Source organism: Lygodium microphyllum, chromosome 17, assembly GCF_053477565.2.
Source record: "Lygodium microphyllum isolate KBCC chromosome 17, Lygodium_microphyllum_v1.1.10, whole genome shotgun sequence".
In the NCBI taxonomy this organism is placed as follows: domain Eukaryota; kingdom Viridiplantae; phylum Streptophyta; class Polypodiopsida; order Schizaeales; family Lygodiaceae; genus Lygodium; species Lygodium microphyllum.
In genome coordinates, this window is record NC_141151.1 from 13,514,833 (window position 1) to 13,541,306 (window position 26,474).

At 40.6% G+C, this 26,474-nt stretch overlaps 1 protein-coding gene across 1 annotated transcript in view; it reads left to right on the plus strand.

The window, feature by feature from the left end:
* The window catches only part of LOC148021583 (uncharacterized), a 90,053-nt gene that overhangs the window by 36,727 nt on the left and 26,852 nt on the right, over positions 1 to 26,474 (plus strand). Inside the window, exons 2-3 of the mRNA XM_087697004.1 lie at positions 6,320 to 6,384; positions 6,465 to 6,513. Coding sequence (XP_087553130.1) covers positions 6,320 to 6,384; positions 6,465 to 6,513 — 114 coding nt within the window. The remainder of the gene's footprint in view (positions 1 to 6,319; positions 6,385 to 6,464; positions 6,514 to 26,474) is intronic.

The following is a 26,474-nucleotide window of genomic DNA, read 5'->3' on the forward strand; positions in this document are numbered from 1 at the left end:
ACTTTGTTAGAGAGGCTACATGCAGGGGATATCAACCTTGTCTACTGCCTTACCAACAATAGTGTGGCTGACATATTTACCAAAGCTCTTCCTCGCAACAAATTTGAAGCATTTTGTAATGCTTTAAATTTGATCACCTTTGTTGGATGATCCTTGTATGTTGATCACTTTTTATACCAAGGGGGTTCGTTGGGTTTTACTCATGTCTATCTCACATAGGAGTGTCAGTGATCCGTATGTAAGACATTGGGGCACTTTTTACTCTTCATAATAAGAGAGGTTTTTTCCCTCAGTCACATTATTCTTTATTTGTGTATTTATGTTACACAATTTGGTCACTTATTGCACATTACGCACTTTCATGTGTGAACGCACCTTAAGCCACTTACACAACCCTAAAGTCTAAGGGTTGTCCTTTGTACTTTGAGTCACAGACTTTTTAATTAATCAAGTGTCGAGCAGTGATCACACTCCCTCTCTATTGTCTGCATACTCTCAAGCTGAGCTGAGCTGCTTGTTGCCATCTCCACCAATACCATCGATAGATTGTCTATCTCTTGGGTACTTCTATTGCGGCAAGAACGATTACAACCCTAAAGATTGTTAACTTCAACCTTCACTCTCCACCTCATCAAAGTATATATGTCTTCCACTAGGCACTCCTTGTGCTACCTCTCCTTTGTGGGCCATAAAGATCGTTCTGTCTCGGCTCAATTTACTATGCTTAAGGCCATAAGATGCATTCGACAGGCAATAAGTCCTCATGAGTAGACGGAGGCTCTACCTCACAAGGTGATTAGTCCTCTTGGAGACCGCCATACTACGCGTCAGTTTCACCCACCTTCTTTCGGGTCCAGTGGCTACGAGAGCCCCCATCTCCTCCATAGCCCATTGCTTGAGAGCTTGGGACCATTGCTCACCCTCGGCTCACCTTGAGCCTCCTTCTATTCCACCCTCTTCTACTCAAGTTCAAGAAGACATCTCTAGGCGTTCTTTAGCTTCCACTTTTGAGCCCTAGATACCTTGTTGGGCATGATCGGCAGTACTTTCTTTGTTAGCAGACACCTTGGGGTTTTTGATCCATGAGTTGGAGTCCCTATCTCTCTCAGAGGGGGATATAGAGGGGGATCATCTTCCTTTGCCCTCAGAGGGGGCATCTCCTTTTTCTTCAGCTTTAGAGGGGGCTTCTACTCCTCGAGTTTCAGATGGGGGACCCTAATATGCTCGAAGTTCTTTCCACACCATCTTTTACTTTCGAGGTTTGGCTCTCTTTCGAGCAGTTTTACCTCCATTGAAACCCAACATCTAGTGGATCTATCTTTGATCAGGGCCCTTGGATATTCATCATCGACTTTATGACTAGGTCTTCGTATTCCTTTTGGCATTGTGTAATAGAGCTAGTGGCTTCTCTCTTGAGGTTGTGTTTCAGGTTCTACTATTCATTCGGTCTCTTGACTATCTTCACAGGTCCCCTTTCAGGTGGCATTCTCAGATTATAGGGTGGATCTTCTTCTCTTCACCTCACTTCTCTTTTATTCTCTTTTTTGGGCCTAAGAGGGGGTGTTGAGAAACCACATCATTTCGTACAGTTTCCTTCCTTCATTCCCATTTATGGTTTTTGTTTCTAACTTCAAAAAGGATTTCTAGGGCCTTCTGAGAGAGTCGGAGCGTCACTCGAGAGACTTCATTGAGCGAGATTGTTGATTGTTCGCATGTGTATATTCGGCACCACGCATTTATTCTTCACTTACTCGCTCCACCGATTCATTCTGTTAGTCACCTATCATCTCTCTTTCTCTCCTCTCCTTCCACCACCATCATCTCCTATTGCTTGGTGCTAGCCTCCATCATCAGGGTTGTGTTTTAGTGGTAGTCTCCCTCTTTCTTAGCCTTCTCATCTACTGGTAGCGATAGCACTTCTCCCAGCATTGGCTTTTGATAGCTGGCGTAAGCTTCTTCTCCTCCAAGCAACTTTGCTAGCTTACATTTGGTTGTTTGGGTGGCTTCATCTCTTGGCGACTTCCTCCATCATCTTTGCGTTAGATTTGCAGCCCTTGCACCTTGTGTTTTGCAGTCAAAAGGCTCTACGCATTTGCATTTGCGGCATCTGGGATCTCCATTACTGTTGGTGACCTTCTTCTTCCCCATGCATCAACATTAGAGGCTGCCTACATTTGCATTTTCAGTCTAACTCCTTCACCACTGATGTGACTCCCTATCAGACGATTGGCGTCGATCTTTAGGCTTGCGTTTATAGACTGAGAGGCTCCTCACCCTTCAACGACAGTCTCCCTTTTTCAGGCATCACTAGTCATCATCCTTGCACTGCAGACACAAAAGCTCCTCTTTGATCATAGTCTCCTTGCTCTAGGCGACACCTTATCATCCCTACATTTGTAGACTTAGAGGCTTCTTTGGTTGTCTCCCTGGTCGAGGGCATCTTTCATGCTATGACACCCTTGTATTATATCCATTTCATTATTTCATTCCTTCATCTTCTTGTTCATCCAAGTTTCTCTTCTCTTCTCAGTGTTTGCCATACATACTTAGTGTTTCCCCCTACAAACCCTACCATCTCTTTGATTGCTTAGTCATTTCTTGAAACTTGTGAAGGTGTTGTCAAATTGTCTTCATAAATACCTACTTGGCTTGGTGCATTCTCATCAATAGGTTTTTATTAAGGGCAAAAACATTTTACACGATACATCGAATGTGCAGATGGCCATAGATTATGCGCGGCACACATATCATGAGGTTGTTCTAGTGCAGTTGGATTTGGAAAAAGGCCTTTGATTTCTTGGAATGATATTTTCTTGCATATTTCATGCAAGCCACGGGTTTTGGGCCTTCTATGTCTCAATTGATCTATACTATCAGTATGAGTGCTACTTCTTGTGTTATGCTAAATGGTGTAGTCATTGAGTCCTTTTCCCTTGCATGCTCAGTATGACAGGGCTGCCCTTTGAGTCCATTCCATTTTTCGTTTGCTACTCACCCCATTCTTTCTATGTTATTGCATCTTGTTGATACTTGAGAGCTTGCTGGTTTTTCTCTCCCTTCCCACCATTGTTTTGTGGGCCAAGCGTTGGGTGATGATACATTCATGGTTTTGAAAGCAGACACTTCTAACCTTTGCAAACCTTTAGACGATTGGGAATTTTTTAGGCATGCATCAGGTCTCCAAGAAAGATTTTTGCATGCGTGTATAACTTAAATATTTTGGAGCCATGTTTGTACCTCAAAATCCACGGAGGTGGGGCTGTTTTGGATGTTTAGACCCATATGGCAGCCCTTTGTTGGGTCTCTTTTTTAGGCAATGTTTACGGGTGAATAACCCTAGATTGCTATTGCACGTTTTTTTGTCTTGAGGACTGGGGCATTTGGTATGGTAATATGAAGATTCAAGGTTCTGGTGACATGTGCAATTTTCTATGTCTACTTAAGTTCTCCTCAATCATTTGGTGTGCTCGTGGAAAATGGTGCTTGCTTTCTTGGGAGGACAAGGTGGAGGAAATACCTTAGTTTAATCACATGGCTCACCTTGGGTTGGTCTCGGTGGTTGATGCCACTATCTTATTGTGAGGCACATTGATGTCTTTTTGTACCATCAAGTGGGTCTTTCATATCCCTCGTTGCTATCATGATCTTTGGGGCAATGTCTCCCGTCATTTGCAAAATTGCCAAGCCTTTCTTATCCTAGATTCAGAGTGTCCTTGGCAAGATTGGGACCTTGCAGGCTGTTTGAGTTTTGAGTATTCTTCGGTTAATCAGATTTATCATCTCATGTTCAGAGATCGCTCATGGTTGACCACCAAGGCCAATGCGCTTTGGGGATTGCACAAAACTAAATTTTGGTGAAAATTGATAGTGATGGAGGGATGGATCAACAAGATGCTTTTCAAATGTAAGGTATTCATCTGGAGGATGTTGGTGGGTGGTCTTCCCCTTGCATCCGCTCTTCACTATAGGGGTATTTCCAATGGGACTTGTTTCTTCCGTACCATTGTCATGTCCTTTTGCTTAGAAGATTTTGGTCCTCCTTTTTACATTTGGAAGGTTGTGGCAGGGACTAGGCCGCATCCTTTTGATTGGGTCTTTGGCAAAGCTAAATATCATGGTTTGGTGCAACCTAATATGATGATTGTGTTTCACTTTCTTAGATTTTGGTGTTGTTGGCATATTTGGGTCACTCGCAATGCATTCATTTTTTATGCTGCCTCAGGCATTCAACTCCATGTCCCGAAGCGTAAGGGACTTCCTCAGTGGTAGCTTGACCTTATTTAGCATGTTGATATCTCGACTTTAGTGACCCTGCTTAGACTTTTGTACTTTTTCATATGATATAATATAGGTACTCATTGAGAGAGAGAGAGAGAGAGAGAGAGAGAGAGAGAGAGAGAGAGAGAGGAGGAGGAGGAGGAGGAGGAGGAGGAGGAGGAGGCAATTGTTTGGTTTGTCCCTTCCTTTTGGACAACATTTCATTGCCCAATCATTGGCAGACGGCACCTATAAATGGGTCACACGGAATGCCTTCATCTTCAATTTTGTTGTGGGCATCTAGGGACATTGCCAAAAGCAAGGGTCTTTTGTACTGGTAGTTAGATTATATCCGACATGCTGATCTTCTCCCTAGGGAGGATTTACTTCCTTGGCATACAACAATCTCTTTTGTTTCATTGCCTTGATTTTGTCTCTCTTTCACCGTTTGACTTTTGTACTCATTGTGTGACTTGATATAATATAACTACTCATTACGGAAAGAAGAAGAAGAAGAAGAAGCCCTATCTGATGTAAATCGCTAGCACAATGCTACCACAGAACCAATTTAGTGTTGGTTGTTGGTATGGGATATTAATCCTTGCAACAAGAGCTTGACCCATACAAATATGGGACCCCCCTTGGGGTTTTTTTTGGGGGGGAGGGGGGCATGCAAATGAGGGACAGCCAAAACCGGGGAAGGAGGCTGGGGGGTGGAATGACATAGTTTTAAAAGAAGTAACTTTCTTTGTGAAGCAGTTTTAAGCATACTGTATTGCAGTGGAGATGAAATGGCTGAGATGAGCTGAAAATGGAAGACAGAAAATTGGTTGTATGAAGTTCAAGCTTGTGTGAATGGGGCTTTGTGAGGCGGAAACAAGCTCGCTGCAGGCGAAAATGAGCTGTGTTTGACATGAAATGGGCCAGAACAGGGGTTGGACAATAGACTGAGGAAAATTGTGGCAAAGGCATCACTTTTGGCTATGTTTGAGAATGTTCAAACGTCCCGGTACCTGGCCGTCCTCATCCTGACAACAGCCAATCCCATTTCAGATTTGTGGGGAGTTGGCACCATGGCCTCTTGTTGAAGATGTTGAGGTCACATTTCTCATTTAGGGCCAGTCCGACACAGTGTTCGTGCATATGGACTCTTGAGGGGTAGGATGACCATACCTTGTTACTAGGGCTTGACCTGACCTGAGTCCTGACATGCTTGGGATGAGCCACATACTGACCCTATGGCCAGGAGGGTATCTTGACATCCATTCCTCTGTATATTCCTTATATAATGCTTATTTGGCCTATGTCTGCATCTCATTGTGGCTCTACATCATCTTACGTGCTTAAAGGAACATGATCTTGATAAGGAGTTAAGTCTCTCACATGAATTGTTGATGCATCTTTCTATGTGCAGAGACCAATTCAATAGCATAGATGGAGGCTCTAAATCTCTTAATTGGAAAGCACTGTTTTTCCTCAAAGAGCTAAGTTTCATTTGTTTAATTCAATATGTTGGCTTTCAAATAAAATGTACACTTGCAAAGGACGATTTTGATTTGAGATTCAAATGTGCAAACTGTCAGTGGATTGCTTGGTGAATGCAAAATGGCAGGTTGAGTGTGCTGCTGAGCTAACGGTATTTCTTTGAGATGTCAGTATAAATGATTATGACCTTGGCTCTTGTACCCGTATAGAGAGTCCTAACCTGTTCATTTGTCCCTATTAGAAGGATCCTTGCCCCTTGTGCTGATCAACAGTACTTGCTCATTGGAGGTTATCTTCTCTTGGTCAGTTGTGTGCCAACCACAGTGTGAGGAGTTGATACATGCATTGTGAGTGGTATGCTTTTAAAGTAAGAATGTATTCAAGTAGGATTGTCTGTAGGTGTTTAGCTTGCGTGTTGTTATTGAGCGCTTGTAGTGTGCAACAAAGACCTTCTCCGTCCGGTCTTTGCCATCCAGCTTAGAAATTCTGTGGCTGTTATTAGAGATGTGTGCAAATACTGAACAGGAATTACCAACTCTTTGATCTCTATAGTAAGAAATAACTGGCTTTGTCGCAGGACTTTACTCAAGTGAGGCTGCCAGCAGCCACAGGACGAAGTAATTCTATAGATGCCGTTCATAGGTACAGTGGTGTGCCTTACTTCTTGTGCTTTGGGCACTGTATGCTTTGAAAGGTTTTACTAGCACTCGATGGTTCTACAGGGACAAGACTTCAGAAAATGTCAATACTGTCAACATCAATGACCGAAAAGTAAGTTTTTGTTTCTCCACTGGGTTACAGTCCACGTAATCCTTGAGGTTCCAGTTTTCTGACATGGTATTACTGCAATTCTTATTGGAAAGCAATGACTAATGATAGACAACATGGTCTAGGAAGAACTAAAGGGTTGCCTGGGTCCATGCTATATCAAGTACCAAATGTTCTGTTTAATGCTAAGACTGTAGCATTGGTATTGCATGCAGTTAGATGTGACAAACCAGTTTTGACCAGTAGAAAAGTTATTAAGGATATAGTCTATCAGTGAGTATGTGTATGAGAGAGAGAGAGAGAGAGAGAGAGAGAGAGAGAGAGAGAGGTATTACGAAAAAAAAGAAGAGAGAGAGAGAGAGGTATTACGAAAAAAAAAGAGAGGTGACTCTTTTAATCATTTGATATAATATAATCACTCATTATGAAAAAAAAGACAGATGTGTAAACGCCCCGAACAACGTAGTATGCTTAACAATTATGATATTTGCTTGTTTTCGAGATTTAATATAAAAGAGAATGAACACTTAAAGCTGAAAATGAAAATTACTCACAAAATTACAGCCATGAAAATGTAAAAGTAATGGAGACAAGATTGAGGGTTGAAGATGGGCAACGCCTCCCGAAGGAATGCATTTCTGCTCAACCCAAGTCCCTTAGGGAAGAGCTCAGTTACAATCAACCTGAGAGTGAGAAGAAGTAATTCTCACTCTCACAAGATCATGCAAAGATGTACAAACACACATGCATTATCTATTATGCAATGATAAGAACTGATTTCTTTACAGTATGAGAGAAGAAAAAGGGGAATTCAGCCTTTCTCCATTGTTGATCAGCAGTACATGGATAGAGCTTGCTTCTTGTAGCTAAAATGGAAGAAAGAGCTCAAGAAGGAGGTGCTGTAATGAATTTACAGGCTTGCTGTCTTGTAAAACAGCAGTGATAGAAGAGGGAATATGGAGGAATTTGATAATGGAGAAGTGGGGGATGATGATGGGGATGGATGCGGCCGGTTTTTGGCTATCTGTGGGTGCTGTACATGAGTTTACAGCAAAGAAAAATGATGCTCAATGAAGAAAAACAAGCTCTTATTTATAGGAGAGGGGAGAGCTAGTACAAAAGGGGAAAGTGGAGTAGCACAAGACAAGTGTCCAGCCACATGTCATGAGATGTGACAAGTGGTGGGACACTTGGAAACTTGTGTGACAAGTGTCTTGACACTTGTCTCTTCTTTATGGCCTTCCTTTTTGGGTTGAATACTGTCAAGAATAGAAACAACCAAATTTAGTAAGCACAGTCAGAGTACAGAACTTACTATTTTTAGAATGACATCCCTATTTTTTAGGACTAGCATTTTTAGGCTAATTCGAGGCTCCTAAAATTTAGGGATCTCCTAGAATTTAGGGACTCCCCCAATATGGGTATCATATGGAAGCTTTTTTCATGTACATCGCAAAAATGGTATCCGAATCTTCATGTGACTTTCCTATGCAAAGAAATGTGCATTTCAAGCTTTCAGCCCACACATGCACATTATACAAGCATTTCATGATCATGCCATCTTGTTGATTGTAACTGTCTGTTCTGGTGGATCTAGCCCACACTTCAAGGCATCAATCCTTTCTGTGTGCGAGTCTAACCCTGATATGCGTGAGTTCTAGTCACAGGCGCCCAATCGGGTCATATAGGTGGAAGTGTGAACTATCTTTTCTCTAACCCACCGTGTGGGTCCACCATAACCTGTGACCACTCATTAGTGGCCAGCTCCAATGCACTTTTCTTTATATCTAATTAGTGCAAAGGAAATAAATTTAATAAATCATTATATAGATAAATTAATGAAAAAGGATACAAATTCTGTTTCCATAGAGTTGTGACAGCCCTCTGGCTTTTATTCAGCTGTCCTCAGCTGAAAATCTTCTTGATATTGTTGTAGAATATTTGGGTAATCCTTCATGAATTTTTCATCTATCCACTGTGCATCTATGGTGGGTAGATTCTTGAATTTTAGCAAGAATTTTCGTGTCACAAGGCCACTTCTCGTGGTTCGATCCTTAAGAAACAAAATCTTTTCAGGTTCCAAGAGTTGCTCTGTTTCTTCAACTTCTGGGGGATCTTCAGTAATGGGTTCCTTTGGTTCTGGTCCTATGTAAGGTTTTAGCAAACTTACATGAAAAGCATTGTGTATTTTCCAATGAGTAGGAAGCTCAAGTCGATAAGAAACTTCATTTATTTTCTCAATCACTTTGAAGGGTCCAAAGTATCTACTGGAGAGCTTTGGAAAAGATGAATTTTGACCAGAACCTTGTTTGAGCCTGCTTTTATCAAACTTTAGCAAGACATATTGACCTTTTTCAAAAGCCAAAGGTCTTCTTCGTTTATCTGCTTGCTTCTTTTGTCGCTCTTGCCCAACTTTGATAGTGGCTCGAACTTGATCCACTGTTGTTTTTAAATCTGAAGCAAACTCATCAGCATCAAAAATCTTATCTTTAGTGCGAATAATTGGAGGAGGAATCACTTTACCCTGTACTATTTCATTTGGAGCTTTCCCTGTGGATGAGTGCACTGTATTGTTGTAAGCAAACTCCAATAATGGAAGATATTTCTCCCATTGTGACTTATGTTCACTAACATAAGCTTTCAACATATCCAAAAGAGTGAGATTCATCACCTTTGTTTGGCCGTCAGTTTGAGGATGAAAAGCTGAGGAGAACTTTAAAGTGGTTCCCAAATTCTCAAATAAAGCACGCCAAAAGTTACTTGTGAATTTGGAGTCTCTATCTGAAATGATCTCAGAAGGCATACCATGTAATCTGAAGATATGTTGAATAAAAAGTCTTGCAGCTTGTGCGGATTTCAATGTTTTATGACATGGAATAAAATGTGATTGTTTGCTGAATCTATCAATTATGACCCAAATCATATCATGACCTTGAGGTGTTCTTGGAATACCTGAGATGAAATCCATTGTGATAGATTCCCATAGATCTTTGGGCACTGGAAGAGGTTGCAACAATCCTGGAATCTTCTGCCTATCATATTTGGATTTTTGGCATACCTGACAAGCCTCAATGAAGTTATGTGTATCTTTTCGTAATGTTGGCTAATAAAAGTAGCGCTCAATTGCACTTAGAGTGGCTGCCCTCCCTCTATGCCCTGCATAAGGGGGTTCATGACTTTCTTTAAGCACCTTTTGTCGAACAGGAAGAGTGACACAAAGGCGATTGTTCATGAGAAGGTAACCATCTTTGATGGAATAATCTGGATGAGAACCTCCTTGCTGTAAATTTGACCAAATTGCTGCAAAATCAGTATCTTCATCATAAGTATTCTTCATCGTTTGAAAATCTTCATGATGAGCCACTGTAATAGTTGCAATGCGAGGCACTCTAGAAAGTGCATCAGCAACTACATTTTGTTTCCCTGGAGTGTACATAATTTGAAAATAAAACATAGACAAGAAATTTTTCCATCTTGCATGTTTCTCCTGCAAATGCTTTTGAGTCTTGAAATACTTCAAGCTTTGATGATCGGTTTTAATAAGGAATTCATTGTCTAAAAGATAATGTTTCCATATCTTTAAAGCATGAACCACTGCTAAGAGCTCCTTTTCATAAATGTCATACCTTTTCTCCACATCATTTAGACGGCGGCTTTCAAAGGCTATGGCATGGCCTTCTTGATTTAGCACTGCACCAATACAATCACCGCAAGCATCTGCTTTCACCACAAATGGTTTTACCAGATCTGGAATGATAAGAACAGGTCCAGAAGTAAGAGCTGTTTTCAGCCTTGTGAAGGCTGCCTTCTCTTTTTCCTTCCATTGGAAAGAGATCTTCTTCTTTGTAAGGTCATGAAGTGGAGAAGCCATATGTGCAAAATGCTTGATGAAGCGGCGGTAATAAGAACATAAGCCAAGAAACGATCGCACCTCATGTACATCACGAAGATGAGGCCATTCTTGGATTATCCTGATCTTTTCAGGATCCATCTGAATTCCTTTAAAAGAGATGACATGCCCAAGGTAATTTATTTTATGCATGAAAAATTCACTCTTTTTACCATTTACCAAGAGTTGATTTTGTTGTAGTAATTGTAGAACAATTTCCAAGTGTTGATGATGATCCTCTTCATTCTTGCTAAAGACAAGAATATCATCAAAGAAAGTACCGACATATTGTCGATGCTCTCTAAAGATGCGCTCCATCATTCGATTAAAGGTGGCTGGTGCATTGGTTAATCCGAAAGGAACCACCAAGAATTCATAAAGACCGTATGAAGTGCGGAAAGCAGTTTTGTGCACATCTTGTGGTATTACCCTAATTTGATGATAACCACTCTTTAGATCAATGCGGCTGAAAACCTTTGAGCCTCCTAGACGATCCAAAATGTCGTCAATTCTGGGAATAGGAAACCGATTCTTCACAGTGATTTTGTTGAGGGCTCGATAATCAATGCACATCCTGAATGTGCCATCTTTCTTTTGAACGAGAAGAACCGGTGAACAAAATGGTGAGCTACTTGGCCTAATTAGCCCACGGTTGAGTAGGTCTTCGACTTGCTTTCTGATTTCTTCTTGTTGAGGACGGCTCACACGGTATGGCGCTATATTAGGAGAACTACCCGGAATAATATCAATATGATGGTCTTCTGGCCTTTCTGGGGGAAGCTGATAAGGAAGATCTTCCAAAAAACAATCTTTATACTTTTCCAAGAGCTGAAGTTGCTCTTGGTTTTCAGCATTCATATTATCTTTTACATCAGTGACATAAAGCAGACAACATTGAACACAATCCTTAATTGCTCTAGAGACTTGCATATGGCTTACCATAGGTATGGTGTCTCCAGAAACTCCAGCTTGGATCTCGTACTTCTTGTCTTTGTTGGTGAGTTCTACCTTCTTTTTCTGAGAGAAGATGGTTGAATCTATTCTATGATTCCAGGGCATGCCAAGAATCACATTGCAACCATCAAGGTCTCCGATACAGAAGGTATCTTCGTCACTGTAGCCTTGAATTTGAAACTTGAGCTTGCCAATGTAGGGTATCACAGTCTTCATTGTGTCACCTTCATCAACATTTAAAGCTTGGCGAACTTCTACCGGAGTGTCCATCTCTTCATTCTTTAATCCAAGCTCTTTAGCTAATTGCAAGGAAATAATATTTTCATTCGCCCCAAGATCTATCAAGAATAGTGCTTGCTTACCTTGCAACTGTCCCCAAGCTTTTAATAATTTGCACGTCTCTGGAGTGTGAGTTGTGTTTGCAACTACATCACTGATAGCATTGATTTTCACTGGCGACTTAGGCTTGTTGTCAGAAACCTTGCTTTGTCCCTTGTTTGGACATTGCTTCTCTATGTGGCCTGTTTGTCCACATTTAAAGCACTTCCCTTCTTTCATGAAGCGTTGCTTTTCTTCTTCGGAAAATTGCTTTGCTTGTGGGTATAGATTGGAGTGAAATTGAGGAGCATTAGGAGGTGCATAGGGCTTCATCTTCTTTTGATTTGATGGCTGCTTTTGCCACTGTTTTTGTCCTTCATTTGGGGCTGAATACTCCTCATCATCAGCTACTCTCTTCTTATCATTCTTTTGGAATGATTTGTTGCCATTGTGCTCCATTTCCCATGTCTCAGCATGGTCAATGAGTTCCCTGAGACTAGAACAATGATAATGATTAAGAGCAGTACGAAGTTTAAAATGCAAACCTCCTTGAAACTTCCTAAGCTTTTCCGAACTGCTGATCTTCTTGAAATGTTGGACCTTCAAAAGTAGCTCCCAAAATCTCTTGGTATAGTCACCAAGTGACTCATTTTTCCTTTGCCAAAGCCGATCCCATTCCATTTTTACATCTCTTTTGAAATGAATAGGAAGAAATTGGCTTTGTATCAGGCGAACAAAGGACCGCCATGATTTTGGGGCAGCATGATCATATTCCAACCCCGTCCACCAAGTATGGGCTAAGTCGGTTAAATGTAAAGCTGCAAACTTAATCTTTTCTTTTTCTTTATACTTGTCACGACTATACAAAATTTGAAATTGACGAATAAACTTCAGAAGAAGATTAGGATTTCGGGAACCATCATACATACTGAACTTGATCTTCTTTTCAAGTTGAGATAGTGACTTAGTCTTCTTCTTCTTCTTATGCCTTCGTCCATGCTCGGATATTGAGGTTGAAGATGATGAAGTGCTTGATGGGGATGAAGATGGAGACGAGGGTGAAGAATGTCGACGCCTTTGACGATGATGAGGTCTTCCACGAGAAGGGTGTGACTCTTCATTACTAGAAGAGGATCCATCAGAATAGGCGCCAGATGACTTTGAAGAAGAGGATGAGCTTCGACGCGATCTCTTTCTTTGTCTTGAAGTAGAATGGGACTGCCTCTTAGAAGTAGTTGGACTTCTTGATCGGCTCCTTTCATTGGTATGGCTTTGTCTCCTTGAAGTAGATGGGCTTCTTTCCTTGAATTCTTTGGGATTCTCAACTTTTTCTAGTTTGAGAAGTTGCTCACGAATTTGCTGATTCTCCTCTCTAAGACTTTGAATGGCTTGAAGGATAGCACTCGATTGATCCATTGAGACTAAAGAAAAAAAAATATGCTCACGCACTCAGTGCAAGGGCTGAAAACAAACAAACTTATAGTTGTAAGCACTACCAGTGTTGGGGGTGAGGACCGAGCCAAAGCTCTGATACCACTGTAAACGCCCCGAACAACGTAGTATGCTTAACAATTATGATATTTGCTTGTTTTCGAGATTTAATATAAAAGAGAATGAACACTCAAAGCTGAAAATGAAAATTACTCACAAAATTACAGCCATGAAAATGTAAAAGTAATGGAGACAAGATTGAGGGTTGAAGATGGGCAACCCCCCCCGAAGGAATGTATTTCTGCTCAACCCAAGTCCCTTAGGGAAGAGCTCAATTACAATCAACCTGAGAGTGAGAAGAAGTAATTCTCACTCTCACAAGATCATGCAAAGATGTACAAACACACATGCATTATCTATTATGCAATGATAAGAACTGATTTCTTTACAGTATGAGAGAAGAAAAAGGGGAATTCAGCCTTTCTCCATCGTTGATCAGCAATACATGGATAGAGCTTGCTTCTTGTAGCTAAAATGGAAGAAAGAGCTCAAGAAGGAGGTGCTGTAATGAATTTACAGGCTTGCTGTCTTGTAAAACAGCAGTGATAGAAGAGGGAATATGGAGGAATTTGATAATGGAGAAGTGGGGGATGATGATGGGGATGGATGGGGCCAGTTTCTGGCTATCTGTGGGTGCTGTACATGAGTTTACAGCAAAGAAAAATGATGCTCAATGAAGAAAAAAGAGCTCTTATTTATAGGAGAGGGGAGAGCTAGTACAAAAGGGGAAAGTGGAGTAGCACAAGACAAGTATCCAGCCACATGTCATGAGATGTGACAAGTGGTGGGACACTTGGAAACTTGTGTGACAAGTGTCTTGACACTTGTCTCTTCTTTATGGCCTTCCTTTTTGGGTTGAATACTGTCAAGAATAGAAACAACCAAATTTAGTAAGCACAGTCAGAGTACAGAACTTACTATTTTTAGAATGACATCCCTATTTTTTAGGACTAGCATTTTTAGGCTAATTCGAGGCTCCTAAAATTTAGGGACCTCCTAAAATTTAGGGATCTCCTAGAATTTAGGGACCCCCCCAATATGGGTATCATATGGAAGCTTTTTTCATGTACATCGCAAAAATGGTATCCGAATCTTCATGTGACTTTCCTATGCAAAGAAATGTGCATTTCAAGCTTTCAGCCCACACATGCACATTATACAAGCATTTCATGATCATGCCATCTTGTTGATTGTAACTGTCTGTTCTGGTGGATCTAGCCCACACTTCAAGGCATCAATCCTTTCTGTGTGCGAGTCTAACCCTGATATGCGTGAGTTCTAGTCACAGGCGCCCAATCGGGTCATATAGGTGGAAGTGTGAACTATCTTTTCTCTAACCCACCGTGTGGGTCCACCATAACCTGTGACCACTCATTAGTGGCCAGCTCCAATGTACTTTTCTTTATATCTAATTAGTGCAAAGGAAATAAATTTAATAAATCATTATATAGATAAATTAATGAAAAAGGATACAAATTCTGTTTCTATAGAGTTGTGACAAGATGAAATGAAATGATATAGTAACATTTACAAGAGACCAAAATGACATATAAGACCATGAGTTACAATCAAGTGTATGATGATACAACTGTTTGGAAAGAACAGTAAATGTAAATGTAAATGAACAATAGAAGAATGCTAAAAGCTATAAGTAAAAAAGAGAAATCTAGCCGATAAAGAGAGCCATGTGATATAATCTCATGGGGGCATAGAGAGCAATAATCTCTTATATCCGTCTATGGAGGTGCTGCCAAGGTCTATGTGAGGGTCTAAGACATTTGGATCGGCCAAGCTGGATGGCTCCATCAATCAATATCCCTTGTGTAGTATAGATTGTGGTGGTGCAAAGGTGCCCTCTATGGTCTTCCCTTGGGTGGATTATGATTGTGATTGCATTGAGACCTTTGGAGTTTCCCTTGCAAAGAAATCTATAAGCTGCTGCTGGATAGGGCCTCGATGTTGTGGAGCTGCTGTACTTCTGAGGAGTGCATCACAAAGCTGTTGTATCTCAAGGAGGAAGAGGCCAAGGCATTGTCGATTAGTAAAATCGATGACTTTAGATACTGGTTCAAACCAATCTCTAAAGAGACAATTGAAACAGCCTTGAATCTCATAGTATTTTGGGCAATGATAAATGTAGTGCTCTTTTTGTCTGTGCCTCTAGTTGGCATATTTGGCATATGCGCTTCTTTGGTGGTGTGGATCTACATCTACCAATCTCAATCTCTAACTGATATGGAGAGGTGTGCAATTGGACAATAGCACATCTAATCCCATGTGAAAGGTAGATTTCCATGTATCTGGAGTGCGCAATAAATCCATCATCTGTAGTATGGGGAAGATGCTCTTTGTAGAAACCCATTTTCATTCCCAATTCTTGCACTGGTGCCAACCATGTCCTCTTGGTGTCCAATTGGGTGAGATCCATCTTGAAATGACATTGCCAATCCTCGAGTGACTCAAAGTAAGAGATGGCGCATGGAGGAGTATTGGAAGAGCCTAGTCTATTCATGCTAAAGCCATGCAGCTCAAACTAGGTTGATATTTGTGCATCCCAACATGAAGTGTCACCCTCTCTGGCAAGTTGTCGGGAGGACTCAAGAGCTAGTCATGCATATTTATGTTTTGGTAGATCCCATAAGCTGTGTATATATGTGATTGATTGGTTGAGGGCCTCTACTACAATCTACAATCGATGTGGTTGCTAACTCAACTTTGATGATCTCATGTGAGATCGAGGTCTTACATCTGATCATCTTGAAGATCATGGATACAAGGCATCTCTTCATCAACCTCCATCTATCATAAGTGCAACCTAATTGATTGCGGTGATCAAGATTGGGCCCTCATACTTATACTCCACTCCATAGAGTAATGTGGATGTGACCAGTGTATCAAAAAAGGGCCACAGCTTAGTGTGGGGTTCTTGGAAGTGTACTTGTGAGTGCATCCTCTCCAAACCACCTAGTGTTGTGTATCCTTGTGTTAGTCTAGTGTTTGTTGTCTCTCATATAAAGAAAGCAGGACACATAAATAAGACTCCTACGTATGTATAAGAATCCACATACTCCAACTCCTGTTGCCCATATGTGAACTTAGGTGCTGATCTCTTGACCTGGTGTAGTATTAAACACCATAACCTTGTTTTTACCAAGGTTCATTGAAAGCCCAATAAAACCAACCTTCCTCAAGGGAAAGGGTGGTAATAACTTGATCAAAAACTAATTACAGCAAGTACTAAACTTACATAAACTGAAATTAAAACGTTATGGATTAATTCTTGGACATTGGATACCTTGTTGGCCCCAAATTTGGCGCCTCTTGTGGTAGTTCTTTAGCTTACATTGCAATTGTTGGAGTACGCTGAAATTTCTTTCAATCTCCTTGACTTAGCTTATATTGCAATTGTTGGAGTACATTGAAATTCCTTCAATCTCCTCCACTAATCCAAATGCTACTTCTTGTCATAAATGACCAGCAAGCCTTCAATTTGATTTGCTCCTTGGATTTAATAGGGGATCGGCCTTCACCTTGCTCCTTTGATGACAAATTCAGGCCCAAATTGCCCAAATTCGATGTTGCTTGGTTGGCCTCTTGGAAGACTTTGAAATTCCAAATTTCAATTGCTAAATTCCCAGTCCTAGTCCCCTAAATCTGAGCACACTTTTTGAGGTGGTTGTCAGAACCTAATTTCTATTTTAAAATTAGGATTTACAGCAGAATTTCTTTAGTTACATCCTCCTAGGATTGAATTTGGCTGAGATCTTTTGAGGCTAGTTGTGAAATGGTTGAGAGAACAGAGGGAAATGTGAAGAGAGAAAATTTAGAGATTTGTTGTGAGAAATTAGTGAAATTGAGCTTGATGTCCCTATTTCCAAGCTCCAAATGGATTCACCAGTAGTAATAAGAGCATTGGACTTTGTAATCTTTAAGGAAAAGTGCATTAGCAACAATTGTTAACTTTCCAAGATTAAGTCATCTTGAGCAAAATGGACTCCAATGGCTAGGAAACAACCCCAAAAACAGGCAATAGCAGTTCAACACCTCCCCCCAACAGCTCTCAATTTCAAAAATGAGATTGATCATTTCCTCCTTTTCTTAAGTCCTAATTCAGCCTTCTTAAACTTTGATTAGGAAGTTTTGCCAAGCGGTAGCCTTTCTTATCCATTTTCTAGTCATTTCCAACCTTGTTAAATTAATTTTTAGAATATTAATCAATTTGTTTAAAATTTAGTTTTTGCAAAAAAAAAGACCAATGAACAATTAAATTGACTAGGCCAATTAGTCACCCAAGCATATATTAGAGTATTTATTAGCCCTTGAATTGGCATTACTTAATTAAATAATGCCTAGTTTCTTATATCAAAAATGACATTAATAGCTTATAAAGTAAACTAGGCCAAAATCTGTCATGAGGTATACTGCCTTGTACTTGTCAAGTATAACTTGTTATAGCTTTTACCTTTGGCACCCATTGACTTCTTAGGGTCCTTGGCTTGTCAATGTAATAACTAACTTACATAACCTTGCACATCACTTGCACTTCACATTTATACATTTAATTAAAGCTAATCAAATGCTAAGCAAAGCATCAAAATTTTATGTATGCACGACATCCACTATCCAGCTTATTGTCAAGTGCATAAGAGTGTAATGCATCCGAATGTCTTTGTAGTCTGTGTGGAGAGTCAACATATAGTAGGAGAGTTATCTAGGTGCTAGCTAGTGGAGCCCCTCTATCTCCTCCCTTGGAGATACAATCAATAATCTCATCAATGTATAAGCCAAATAGTGTCAGAGAAAGGGGGCACCCTTACTACACCCAAATGGAGTGAATAGTACTTGTGCTCTAACTCTTTCAAAAGCCTTTGCACATGGCTTTGTTAAACATGTGAGCTAGTTGTCTTGCCACCAAGTCCTTACAATGAAGCAGGTGGTCCACTGTGCAACGTGCTTAGCCCTTTCTTGTTATTCAAGCATGTGAAACCATTAGATCCTGGCCAATGTGCCAGCCCATTAAGGATGGCTAAACCATATGCACTTCCCAATGCTAGTAGGTGTGTTCCATATTCTATTCTCTCTCTATCTTGGGCTGATCTGACTAATCCCACTTCATCTAATGCAATATCTCTGAGCATCTCATTGCTAGTGCAAGGAAAGTAAAACAACGCCAATGCTCATAAATCTCATTATGTCCTCATATTGTGGTGTATACGGGGATGCCTCTTTAGGGTCAAACTTAGAGTAATGTTGGGGGAAATTAACATATGGCAATATATATGTCTCGAGTTCTATTTATACGTAGCCTGATCTACATGTATCTTGCCTCTGCATCTCTATGTTTCACTTGGACTGTATCTGGAAGTTCTTCTCTAAATAGAATAGCCACAACTCATGATCCCCTTGTCCCTCTAGGCCTCCTAGGTTGAGAGCAATATGTAATTTCCCATCTATATCCATATACATTAGGTAGATGGCTATCTTTACATTGGTGTGTCTCAGTATGCATAGCAATGTCTATCCCTTTGTAATTATCCTCAAAATAACATGCATTGTCTTGAGGGAGCCATTGCAATTTCATAGTGTGAACTTCAGGATCTCATAGGCTGCCATCGTCATGCTGTCCTGTTCTCTCTGATGCTAACTCCTCCATCTCTGTAGACGACCTATTTATCTGCTTTTGGTGCCTCAAGAACATGTGGCATGTTTTCCCTCTTGTGGGCTATGTGGGCTGGGGTAAGGTCTTTATCCAGGTAGATCTATGCTCTTTTGAGAGTGATCCTCTTAGAGAGGAAGGTTCTCTTCTTTTCCAAGTCTCCAAACTTTAGGATGAGGACCTTTGTTTTTGTGTTGTCTTTCTTGACTTGCCAGGCACCAATGATGGGTACATCTGTAGCCCCAATTTTGGTGGCAAGAGTTGTAGTATCTTCAATTGGGAAGCTTTTCTCATCTACTCCGACCACCCTTACGTGGAGTGCACGTGCCCATCTTTTTGCCTCTTCTTCCAAGGTGGTATTCATAACTTCCACTTTGTTGCCATGCATTCCTTTGTTCTTTTTTGCTGCATCTATCCATTCTACACTTTCTTTGGCAACATTCTCAACATTCTCCATTTTCTTTCGGGTGCCTTCCACCGCACTTGCATAGGTGTGCATATCCTTTTTTAAAAATTTCTTTTTGTAGCTCCGGTGTGGTTTGTGGTTTCTTTTGCGCATCCATTTTTTTTTTTGGCATTCCTCTAGTTCTTCTTTTAGGCTAGAGTTCATTGAGACTTTCTCTGCAATGTGTGCATCCAGTGTTTGTTCATCTCTTTTTTTAGTTCCTCCATCATTTCAGCTCGAATCTGCCTTTGTATATCACTTTCCATTTCCTTCCTCATGATATGCATTTCAACACGGAGCATGGTCAACATCTTCTCATATAGTGTTTTATTGATTTTGTAGGATGTCTTCCCATATCTACTTGACCCTAGAGAGACATTCCAATCTCGGGTTTTACGCCCATAGGTTTTGTATCTTGGGATCTTTGGCGGTGTATGAAACATTGTTTCCATGGTTGGTTTTGTGATTCCTTCATTGTCAGTTTCTTCCATCATGATTATAGCATACACTGTAGCATCAATTCTTTACAGTCTGACTAGAGCAGTAAAGCAGTGACATAAACTGTCACTATAGCATAAATTATCAGTGTATCATAAACTGTCAATGTGATTGCACCATAAAATGTGATTGTAGCATAAAACTGTCAATCTCCCCTAAACTGACATTGTAGCATAAAATGTCAACGTGTCTGTAACATAAAATGTGACTGTAGCATAAATGGTCAATGTGGCATAAAATGTCAATGTGTTTGCAACACAAACTGTAATTTTAGTCACTGTAAGCACAGATTTTCTGTCAAAGCATATCCTGTCCTGTCAGTCACTGGACGCACAGTGTGTCGCAGAGCATCAGAGCATTACTGTCACAGCCTGTAAGTTAGAGCATCACTGTCACAGCCTCATTACAGTCATGACTGAAATCACAGTTCTGCAGTATCACTGTCGCAGTCTTAGAGCATGACTGTCGTAGTCTCAAGAGTATTCAATGTCACGTCAGGACAGCATCGCATCTGCAGAGCATCACTATCGCACCTGCAATCTCAGATCTCAGAGCATCAGTGTCGTAGTCTCATCTGCAACTAGGTCGTGTTGCCCTAGGTTGCTTGTGCCAAGCTTGAGAGAGAGAGAGAGAGAGAAAGGTGTTTTTGACCAAATGGGTGTAGCTCACTCAATTGGTTAAGTTGAATAGGGTGGTGACTAGAAGGTCTTCAATTCAACTCTTACATCTCGTATAGTCATTTAGTATAAGTGTTACAAAGTCAGCATTGAACCCGGGTGAGTGGGTTATGGCTTATCACTAGTGTAGCCACTTGATTATGAAAAAGAGAGAGAGAGAGAGAGAGAGAGAGAGAGAGAGAGAGAGAGAGAGTCGTGCCCGTGCAGTCTTTTGTGTCTTGGTCAAAGATCAGGTTCCACATGATATGCAAGCTTCTTTGGATGTTAATATTCGTGAGAATGAAGTTATGGATGCCCTATTGCAGTTGTCCCGTGATCAAAGCCCTAGCTAGGATGGTACAACCAATGAATTTTTTGAAGTCATGCATCTCTTTTGGTCAAACCGCTCATGGCAATGTGTCAATAGGTTTGGGATTCAAGTGACATGCCTTCATCTTGGAAGGAAGGGGTCATTAAGTCGATTCCTAAAGTTCCCTTCCCTTCGAAACTAGAGCATTGGAGACTGATATCCCTTATGAGCACTATGTAGAAGATCTTTGCAAAGGTATTGGCAAATCACCTTCATGAGCAGTTATTTGTTTTGATATGCGTAACATACATAGCAAGAGGCGGTCTTGGTGGACTTGGAAAAGGCATTTGATTTTCTAGAGTGGTCTTTCCTTGTGGATCTTATGTGAGCTATGGGTTTTGGGCCTTGCATGGCTAGTTTGATCTATATCATCAGTGTGGGGCTACATCCCGTGTTATGAATGCTGGCGTCATTGAGCCTTTCTCTCTTGCATGCTAGGTTCGTCAGGGCTGCCCATTGAGTCCACTTCTTTTTGTGCTTGCTATGCATCCCATTATCTCTATGCTCTCACATCTTGTTGATATGGATCAATTGGCTGGTTTATCTCTTCCTTTAGGTCAACATTTTATAGGTTGGGCACTAGCAGATAATACTTTTATGGTTCTCAAAGCAGATGCCACTAATCTTCAGAAAGCTTTGGATGGATCGTTTTAGACATGCATCAGGTCTTCGTATTAATGTTGCCAAATCATCCCTTAATGCGTCCACAGGTTCAAGTTCATCAAATTTTGGGATGGCAGGGTGATTGTTTCGCGGGGAAATATTGTGAGGCATCTTGGTTATTCCTTGGGTGTTGATGTGGAACCTAAACACTTGCTCAAATGGATCTCACACAGACTAGAAGCCAAATTTGTTTATTGGAAATCGCAAGCTTGGCCCTTTCATGTACGCCTTAAAGTGGCACAAACCATTATGGTTCCATACTTACTTACTTTATACCATTTTTGCCTTGGAATAATTTGGCTGTTAGGGATATCACATGGCATATCCACTTTATGCTTTGGAAGAAAGACTCAATGCATGGTGGTGTATCATGGATATCTTGGAATCATGTTTGTACGATGACATCCATGGGGGTAGGGTGGTTTTGGATGTGCATACTCAATGCTCATATGATAGCCCTTTGTTGGTGACTTTTGCCGTCAATGTGTGCTCGTCAATAGCGCTGGATAGTTAATGCCCATTATTTTCTTGAAGATCGCGAACTTTGGCATGGTAATATGAAGATTCACGGTTCTTGATGGCATGTCCTTAATACGGACGTTGAGTTTTCTATATCAGCTTCAGTACTCCTCTCTCACTTGGTATGTTCATGGAAACTAGTGCTTTCCAAGGCACAATGGCACCTGACCAAGGATAGTTTGGATGTCAATCCTTTTCAAATGGAAATTCTTGCAGTTTTTTGTCTACTCTCACAGGAGGATGACAAAGTAGAGGATCGACCTAAGTTTAATCGCATGGCTTGCCTTGGATTGGTCTTAGTGGCTAATGCCACTCTCCTACCCCAATGCGCACTCATATCTTTTCGCACAATTCGGCGGGTTTTTTGGATCCCTCGTGGATGCCATGCCCTTTGGGGCAAGGTCTCTGGATTGTTACATGATTGCGAACCTTTTCCTGTCCTACACTCCCTGCCCGTGGCAGGATTTGAATCTTGCAAGCTGCTTGGATCTCCAACCTTCTTCAGCTAACGAGATTTATCACCTCATGATCAAAGATCATTCGTGGTTGACCATTAAAGCTAATGTACTTTGGGGACAACACAAATCCAAATTTTGGTGGAAGCTTACAATGATGGAAGGATGGCATCACAAGACACTGTTCAAATGCAAGGTGTTCATTTGGTGAATGTGGGTGGATGGTCTTCCCCTTGCTTCGGCCCTTTGCTGTTGAGGTATTTCCAATAGCGACTACTTCTTTTGTACTACTGCTATGGAGTCTTCTTGTCATTAATTAATCTCTTGTTCTTTTGCTCAGAGAATTTGACTTCTCCTTTTTGACATTTGGCATGTTGTGGTGGGCATTGGGATGTGCCCTTTTGATTGGGTCTTTGGTAAGCCTAGGGTTGTTACGTCTAATGGCGTCCGATTAGTACCGTCCGATACTGGTACGATACTAATCGGTGGATCAAGGAACTACGTCCAATGCTACATCTGATGAAAAAAATTGTATATATAAATTTAATACCTTAATAGAATGTTGGGACTCAAAGTAATACACTTTAAACATTTAGAGACTTTATACTAGAAGTTTACATATTAAGAGCTTGAGGATAGAGAGAATGGTCGATGGAGAGTTTGAAAGTGGAGGTAGATTGGAGATATGGCGAAGGAAAGCTCGAGGGAGTAGAGTTAGAGAGCTTGAGGAGAGAGAGTTTGAGAATAGAGAGCTTGAAAGTTGAGCTTGAAATTTGAATTTGAAATTAGAGAGGGAAAGAAAGGGAGAGAGTATATTGCTAGAAGGGAGGGCAAGAGAGAGAGAGAGAGAGAGAGAGAGAGAGAGAGAGAGAGAGAGAGAGAGAGAGAGAGAGAGAGAGAGAGAGAGAGATTTGGGGTATGTACAAGTGCATTGTGGAGAGGAAGTCTAAACAATACCTACAATTTACCCCAAAAGTGACCCCAAATAGTCACAAACAGGCACTTGAAACAGTTAGACAGTTTCCATCGGATGTGATCGGACGTGTCCTATTGGATAGGACGGATCGGACGAGTTGGCTCGTCCGTCGGACGTGGACTAGGGGTAAGCCTAAGCATCATGGTCCTTTGCAATCTCACATGAAGATTCTATTTCACTTTCTAAGATTTTGAGACTGCTGGCATATTCCGGTCCATAGCAGCTAGAAACGTCAGAAACATTTAGAAACGAAACGTTAGAAATGTGTTTCATAAGTTTCTTTCAAGAGGGGGTGAAATAATAAGCACATGTTTTTTTATATAGGGATTTTTAATAGTTGACTAAGGAAAGAGGTTCTAAACATCTATGAAATTCTCTCTTAAATAAAGAATGGCCAATTGAGCTTGAGTGATAATAGAGTCATTTGAGAATAATACATTACATATCCACGATCCATTATGGACTTGTCACTTATGTCAAAGTTAGTCTTTGGATAAGCTATACTATGGTTTAGAACTCAAACATTATGATTCATATATATCATACAAAGAAAATTAAAATAAACATTTAAATAGCCTATCTATAATATGGATTGAGTAAAGTTGCAACATCATGATTCTCATTTCAAAACAAAGTGAAAAAATATCAAAATCGAGAATGAATCATAGTATATCATAGATAACTCATAAATGAGAGTGAAGTTGTATAATAATCAACTCTCAAGACAAGAATCGATACTAGATTGACAAAGTCCAATAACTAAACAAAATCACAAAAAAAATCAGTCTCATTTAAAATCTTGAGCCCTCACAAATCATTACACATCGTCATCATCATATTTAACATTGTCCAAGTGCTTTTGTAAAAAACACAAATGTTTTGGGTTTCAACTAAAAAAAAGAAGATGTTTTTTACTCTCAGAAACATTTCTTTAAGAAATGTTTCGTAAGTTTCAAACTGAAAGAAACATGTTTCTTAGTTGCTATGTTTTGGTCACACGCAATACATTCCTTTATGTTGCCGAGCATACAAAATTATGTGGCCAAGATTAAAGGGCTTCTTGAGTGGCAGCTTAATCTTATTTAGCATGCTAATACTTTGTTTGCAAAGGATTTGATACCTTGGCGTTAGGCGGTTTCTTCATTGCACTTGCTTTGATTTTGTACTCATAGGTGCCCTTTTATATGTTGCTTTGTAAAAGAGAGTTGAGTTTATGCACGATGGCCTAGAGTCATCTTGCATTTTTCCATCATATAAACTTGTATTTTTTTTGTAATTAATACAACTACCTATGAGAGAGAGAGAGAGAGAGAGAGAGAGAGAGAGAGAGAGAGAGAGAGAGAGAGAGATTAACATCTACAAAAGGCCAATGTAGCCTATGAGACAAAACCAAAGTACATCTCTATCCAATGTCATCTCATGACAAAAGTGAAAGAATGAAAGAAAAATGTATCCTATTATAACGCTAACATTTGAAGATCTCTGTCTAAAAAATGGAATGTATAAAGTTTCTGGTTATAGTATCTACTCTCTAAATTTCAAGATCAACACATGATCCCAACCATGATTTGATCTAGTGTTGCCTTGCTAACGTATCAAGGGGTGTGTCTCTTGTGTCTTGTAATGATGGCTTTGATTTGACTATAGTATGGGCTCCTCAGTCGTCGGCCACGTGGTTGAGGTCGTTGTGCTCGACAAAGTGCAATGTTGATCATTATTAGATATGAAGTGTAACTTGTTGAAAGATGATCAGTGATATACTATGAAAAGAACCTAAAGTGATGTACAATTCAAAGTTGTACCCATGTAGGGATACAATAGGAGGATGAAATAGCACATGTCTAGATGTGTGGCTAAGTGGTAACTATATATCTAGCTCCATCTAGTCAAGATCAGTGGTGGTTGGATAGAGTTTGTTATACATCCCTAATGAAATAGTACTAGAGTAGTATCTGGAGTGAGCCCTTAGCTTTGTCATGTGTTACTCATGACGTTGGCAGATGTCCCTTATCTCTTTTGGATGTAGCATTTGTGTTTGGTACCGCGGTATGTGCAATCAACATGTTGCTTTGATCTCCTTAGCTCTTTGGACTATCACCCCTCTCTGTGTAGGTGCCGTATATGTGGTCACCGTCTAGAAGAAATTGGTGAGCTGTTGACTGATGCCCTCGTCTCTATATAGTGCTAGCATGTAGTAATGATGTGCAGAGTCTCTAAATCTCGACTAGGCATTTGCCCAAGTGGCATTGGTTTGGGGACTCCATGACTAGTGTGAGGGAGGTGTCTCCTTCAAATAGTGAGGTATCTAGTTGGGATTGTACTATAGGCTTTGCATTTTCAGATGTAGTGCTCATCTCTCTACACCTCTTGGTGGGCTGCCCTCTTGGTCTCGATCTGAAGTTGATGAGAGGATATCTTAAGATGGCCAATGGCTACTTGCATCTCATGTGGCATGTATGCATCTAGGTATCCAAGTCTCTCAATGAAGCCATCCATTGTTGTCTTCATGAAGTTGTCCCTATATTACTACATCTTTGAGGGAAGGGGCTGCTGGGGTCGAATCCATGTATGTTGTATGTATAGCTAGTAAAGGCAGTGCTACATGACCAAGTTCCTCTTAGTGTAGGAGAGGTGTATGAAGGGGGAGTTAGGGTCATAGTGAAAGGGCTGGAGGTGGTCCATGTCAATCTCGTATCTTGTGAGCCGCTGCTCGACTTGTGCATACCATGAAGTCTCATGACTTGCTTGAGCTAGCTGCCTAGAGGCCTTGAAGGCTCTTCTAGGCAGTCTATTTGGATGCATGCCATGTACTATGTGTATGAAGCTGATGGTCTGAAAAAGGGCTTCGATCATAATAGGGGTTGAGGAACCTCAGGTCTCATGATGTCGTATGAGAGAGAGAGAGAGAGAGAGAGAGAGAGAGAGAGAGAGAGAGAGAGAGAGAGAGAGAGAGATTAGACTATGTATGTGCCAAAAAAGGTAAAAAGGTTTGATGCTGGCATGGCATATATTGTGTCTAATGCTTCACAAGAATCCTTGCGTACTTATATGCACAGGAAAGAAATGTTGTCTTT